Genomic DNA, 6,068 nt, shown 5'->3' on the forward strand with positions numbered 1-6,068 from the left:
AGACTCAAATGCATATATGAATGCCTATCAATAACTAGCCCACTCCTTCTCCCGTCCCTGTCTTCGTATTGATGCTAGCACTCTTTTAGTAAACTTGTAGTGTTTCATGAAGACCGTCTTTTTGTTCAGCTGTTCCTGTCGCTCTGCTGGATCTTTGTCGTCTCAGCAGGATCCAAGAATTCTTTCCAGCCTCCAGTGCCAGCGCACTCCAGATGTACTAGGCTCATTCAGACTTCTTATCAAAAGAACCTGATTCAACGCGGAAAGACACCCTAGTGAATTCTCCCAGGACGTCAGTAGAACATTACTGAAACCCAAACTGACGCCACAGTAACCCTTCACGCTCCTTCCCTGCCCCCCCCGCCTGCCCCCTCTCTGGCTCTTTGACAAAAGCAAGGGCAATGGGAAAGGCCTAAGGGACCGAGCACGTTTCTCAAATAGCTCGCTCTCGTGTCATCAAAACCAGCAAGGATGATTGTCTTGATAATGAAGTCTCACAAGAGGGAGAGATGTAAAAAGCTGAAACGCGATACAATCACTGCCGTGATGGTGTGCGTCGGGCGGAGTGTCACATTAGCAATTGCAAACTGTGGCATTTTCGTATAACCAGTCCTTCGTACTCACACCCACACACGAGTTGAACTCCATTTATGCAGCACAAGTGGAGATCAACAGCGAAGCATACCCGCATGTGAAAATATATACATCCGCCTATCCGGCTTAGAAAGCGTGAAGCCATAAGAAGAACATATATATTTCTACATAGCTACGTGCGTGTAGTGCAACTGTGTCACCTGTGGGTGAAATAGACACCTCACAGATAAGGCCTGCTCCGAAAAAGAAATGAAGGTTCACATCTCTCGATAAGAAAATCCGCTCAAGAATGGGACGAAGATGTCGCCCGTAGAAGGTAAAAGAAGAGAAACAAGAAGCAGAAAAAGAACGCATCTAACCATCCAGCATTTCGTCCGCTACACGAAACAAAAGCGCAGTAGAGACTTACTTCTTCTGAGAGGAAAAGTGCTTCAGAGATACCGGCAATTTGTCGTGCGCTGCGCTTTCTTTCTCTTTGGTCTCTCTGCCTCCCTCCCTCCGCGCTATCATTCAACCTGAAGATGTTGACCTTCTTTCTTGACGTGAAAGGACGGAAGAACAGTCCCTATCTTGCTCTTCAGAAAGGCTCTTTTGAAAGACCTGCACCTGTTGAGGTGGACTTAGTAGGTTTACTCAGTGTTTCCAAAGCACAGAATGAGCGTCTAGACCTGAGCGCAATGGAGAACAGAATCGGTCTCTTTTGAAGGAACTTCATTCCCTTCAACTTTCATGTCTCTGTCATCACAAAAAAGCAGTGCACATACCTTTTCTTGTAACATCTTAGTTCAGAGGAGACCATGAAGTATGGGGTGTATACACATAGAACCGCAAACGAGAAATAGCTTACGAGCAAAGAAAAAATGTTCTCCCTATACTAAAGGAAGCTGTAAATTTCAATAGAGGGTGAAAGAAGACGATGCGAAGGCCGGCAGGTGTGCTGGAGAGAAAAGGATCAAGAAGAGAAGACCGCACCGTGTTGGACTGCTCAGATAACCGAGAGAACGGAAAACCGCATATACGCTTCTATTCGTAGGATTTGGGACAGCCCGACAAAGAGATCACATACTACTCGAATATTCTGTATTAGCTAAATTCTTCTACTATCGACGGGTTACTGTCGTACTACTTGCATAGGGAATCCACAAAAGTGTATGCATAGAAACGTCAGGGAAAGAGGGAAGAAACGAGTGGATTCCAGAAACACAGTCGCGGTAACTCGAACTACGGCGAAGCGACCCCTGAGATCCAGTGATGAGTAAGACTCCGAGACACGGAGAAGACCATCCTTCCTCGCTTCCAGAAACACATATCTGTAGTCAAGCGTCTGTTTATATATATATATATATTCTTTATCTGTATATAGGGAATGTTCATACGTGCAGAGAGAAGAAAAACTTCGATCGTTGACAGCATAGTTGCTTCTCGTCCCGTATCAGCGCGCGGACTTTACTACATGCAAAATATATTGAATAGAGAGAAACAGGTTCGCTCGTCTAACCATATATATAATCTATATAATATAAATATAATATAGTAGGTACATGTATGTGCTGGTACGGGACGAGAAGTAATTATGCTGTCAACAATCTGAGTGTTTTTTTCTCACCACACGTGTGGGTAGATCCCTCCACTCAATCAGATGCAGCACTTTTCTTGTGGTAACTTCCTATGAAAAGACGGTGAGCGGCTCTCTATGCACTAGGTGATGACTGCCTTATCCTCCCCTTCGGACGAAAGCAAAACGCGCCTTCTAACCACAACCCCTTCCGTCACACATTTACGAGCCGCCTGTTCTTTCTGTCCCTGAAGAAACACGAGAAAAAGCAGAAAATCAGTCCACCAGCGAAGGGTAATCAGAAAGCATCGTCGCAAGCATACCTATACACAAATGAGTTCATTTCCTCTTTCTTCAATTCGACCTCTACACGACTACCAAAAATTACCTTTCCTCTCCGACGGCTCAACGTTCTTTTGCATCCGTGGTGTTCGTACACTTTAGATGCACTACAGCGGGAATCCGAACGTCATGATTACCGTCTAAAAAAGCACCGCACCGAGAGGCAGATTTCTGCTATCTCGTGACCGCTTCTTCACTGATAAGCTGTCTGTGTTGATGCTGGAATAAGCAAACATCGGAGGACTTCTACGGAGATACTCTAGCTGTATAACAGGTCATCCCTGTAACACTCCTGAGTAAAAGGTCTGTTTGGAGGAAAACGGCCAAAGCATGCTCGCAATTGAAGTCAGTCGGCTTCTTAGTAGACTTTGCAAACGCCTTTTCTTCTCTCTTCCCCACTCTACATCTTTCTGGAGTCTTGTTACGGCCTTGAAGAGTACAGGCCGATCTGGAGCGCACATGCGGGAGAATGAAAGAACCGCTTCCGAGTAGAACTACCAGAGCAAAAACTTTAATGAGTTCGTTTCTCCCCAAGAGAGCGAGAAAAAAATTATTGAGACTCAAAGCAACACACAAGCACCCCGCACCATCCCGCCTGTCCCTCGACTGTCGGGTCACGTCTTGGGAAAAGCTTGCGCAGAATCCACACAAGTTTGTCAGATGACCTCCCACCGCCATCCCGTTGCCTTCGTCCTTTTGAGGAGGTCAGGAATACGTAGAAAATTTTGAAGATAAAGAACGTAACCACGGCCTGGTGTGCTCGAATCACTGTCACATTACGACAGTTGTACGGTTCCTCCTATATACCAACCCGTCTTACGTACACGGGTTAGTCCACATACGGCGAGACTGATATACAATCACTTCTATGCCTTGCTAGTATTTGGTAGTAATTTCACGAGCTCTTTTGCTGTAGTGTGCAGCAGGTTGTGCGTGTGCGTCTGTGCTTTCGTCCTGCTCCCAACCTGGAGAGCTCTTCTCACAGCGCTGGGTAAGTAGACCTCGAACTCTGTTTGTCCTTCCTTCCAAGAGTCATATGGTGTTTCGTCATGGCCTGCTGCGACGTAACTGTCTCCCCTTTTTGGAACTTTGCCCCATTCCACCTTTTTACTCTCGACCTGCGGTGGGTAGGTGGTCAGGTGGTAATTCAGCTCCCTCAGTCTCTCCTCCGGCAATTGTTGTTCCGTCTTCAGAGTTGGATGGAGAACGAGTTTCATCTTTTGGAATTCGAAGGTAATAGAGGTTTCGGACCCTCGAATCGTCTTCTCTCCCTTGTCATCTCCCCACTGCTCCCCTATTATGATGGTGTCACCCTTTCTCGTCACCACCGGCATTTGGGGGTCCACCCCTTTCACTTTTCTCGGTGGTCCTCTCGAACTTCGTACAGGGCCTGCTGCCGCAAGGCCGAGGGTGAGGAGGAGAAGTGCAACACTAACAAGCCCTAATCCAATCTTCTGTGAGGGAAAAGATGAAGATGCCTGTTCTGAACCAGCGGGCGCACCATCGGCCTCTCCAAGTGAAGGGCGGCCGANNAAAAATATCGCAGTAGCAATCAAAACCACAGTCAGCAAGAACTTCGGTGCTTGGCCGGTTGACTTTGGTAGGAAGCCCTTAGCGGACGGCCCCCAGTGAGTCAACAATGCCGATGATCGCCACGTCCTCTCTTGTGAGCGACTCCTGCCTTTTCTTTCGGCCTCCTGTGGACCCGAACTATGGGACTCCCGTCCGCTCACAGGCAATCCTGTTCTGTCCTTTTCCCCCCACTCCTGCACCGCATGTACAGCGTCATTTTTGTCCTGACTGGAAGAGATGGAAGTAGCGAGCCCACGCTCTACAGGCACAGAGGAGATGGGGGCAGAGCAAAGAGAAAGCAGCAAACAGCATGCTGCTATCGGAAGCAGTGCTATCTCAGGGAGATTCTTCATCGTGTGAATCCAAGCCAAACCTCAACCTGAACCTACTGGCCTGCCGAAAAAAGGGTTCGGCTGAACGGAGTCAGAAAATAGCTGTCTTGCCGAGCACAGTTCAATCACATAAAGAATTGCCTGCCCAAGCTAAAGCGGGGGTTCAGGCCAAAAGTACCTGCTAGGGGGTTTTGCTAATGAATCCGCTCCACAGATCTGCTCGTGCTGTGCTGACGGCGTCCAGATGCTAAGTCACACCTGTCTCGGGAACTCACACCCTAGAAATGATTGAACAGGCGAAAGGGGGAGTGTCCTCCGAAATTATCGGGAAAAAACCAGGGAATTCAGCTTCTATCCCGAGAGTGCCCTTCCTGTCTTAGAGAGGGTGCCTACGTGGTACCCCCGGGTGGTTGTGGCCGCGGACAAACGGTCGTGTCTGACGCTTACCGTACCCTGTCATCCGTGTTAGGGTCGGAATAACATCAGGGCGCATTTTCTTTTGCACGGCAAAACAACGCACCAATCCCTTTAGCAAGCAGGACGCACATTGTCGGAGGTACGGGCGACTGGCCATACGACACACCGACAGCTCACCCGGGTGCCTTTCTTTGTACGTTGCTTAGAAGAGAAGGAGCTCCAGTCTATGCTAAGAATTGTGGGCGTTGTGACGTCACTTGATGACAGCAGGAAGCACACAGATTCTTTCCTCACGCGACTTCGTCTGCGTGCCATTCGAAACAATAAAGGAGCGCGGTTAACCTGATGGTCGCTAGACATCGTTTTGTAGCGTACTGAGCGATGAATGGCAGTAAAATCTACGGCAAAAAGACTGACCGGTGCCCACGTCTCTTTTAACAAGTAAAGCGTGCAGTGGTAGGTACAGTGATGGACATGCAGCGGCTTTCACCGGAAAACTGACGAAGTTTCCGAAGAGGTCTCGGACTGAGTTATACACAGGCTCGCGGGCCCTCGTCTCCATCAACAAGACACACCATAACGATCACAATCGAGTCGACGGGTACACGGGAAGTGTACATCCTGGCGCCGGTGTTTTCAGTTAATACGTGTCCACAGAAAGGGAAACGAACCAAAACAAAAACATGCACTGGTAAATTGTATCGTACGGAAGAATAGTGTTGAGTGCTGCGGTGAGATTTTTAGAGTCAATAATAGTCGACGGGGTGGACGAGGGACCCCGAAAAAGGAGGGTGTATCCGTTTTGGACTCTGATACAGGCAACGCGCATACACTGCATGAGACAGAGATGTATGTCCTCGGGGTTGCTTTGCGGGGAAGAGCCATACGTGGGTGAGGGCTTTTCGTGAAAAAAGATGTTTCCTGTCTGAAGAAATCCGTAGAATTGACTGTGCGTCTTACCTAGATCTGCGTCTGCTCACCTCAGGAGATACTAGTACATAGTACAGTCCCATCAAGGTAGTACGTGACTACTTCATCGAGTTAAAAAGCAAGTCACCCTTGTATCGAGAGCAAGACGATCCTCCTGTGCAATCCTCAGAGCATGTGTACATACACCACTCGCTTAGGAATAAGATCATTTATATTAGCCACGCGGTGACATAGTGCAGTCCAACAAGATGTAAAAAGTCTACACTCACGCGTATCCACATTCTTGTAGAGTTCTGGCAGGCCTGCTATACAAACGAATCAACCCC

General features: G+C 48.2%; 1 protein-coding gene across 1 annotated transcript; it reads right to left on the reverse strand.

Annotated features, from left to right (window-relative positions):
• Positions 1 to 2,273: 2,273 nt before the first annotated feature.
• Positions 2,274 to 4,888, reverse strand: CSUI_009502 (uncharacterized protein; the record flags this gene model as incomplete). The annotated part of the gene is made up of 3 exons (XM_068069618.1): positions 2,274 to 2,397; positions 3,457 to 4,322; positions 4,843 to 4,888. The coding sequence occupies 3 exons, from the start codon at positions 4,886 to 4,888 to the stop codon at positions 2,293 to 2,295; spliced, it is 1,017 nt and encodes a 338-aa protein (XP_067918407.1). The 3' UTR covers positions 2,274 to 2,292.
• Between the last annotated feature and the right edge of the window lie 1,180 nt (positions 4,889 to 6,068).

Source organism: Cystoisospora suis (assembly GCF_002600585.1).
Source record: "Cystoisospora suis strain Wien I chromosome Unknown contig_5700, whole genome shotgun sequence".
In the NCBI taxonomy this organism is placed as follows: Eukaryota; Apicomplexa; class Conoidasida; order Eucoccidiorida; family Sarcocystidae; genus Cystoisospora; species Cystoisospora suis.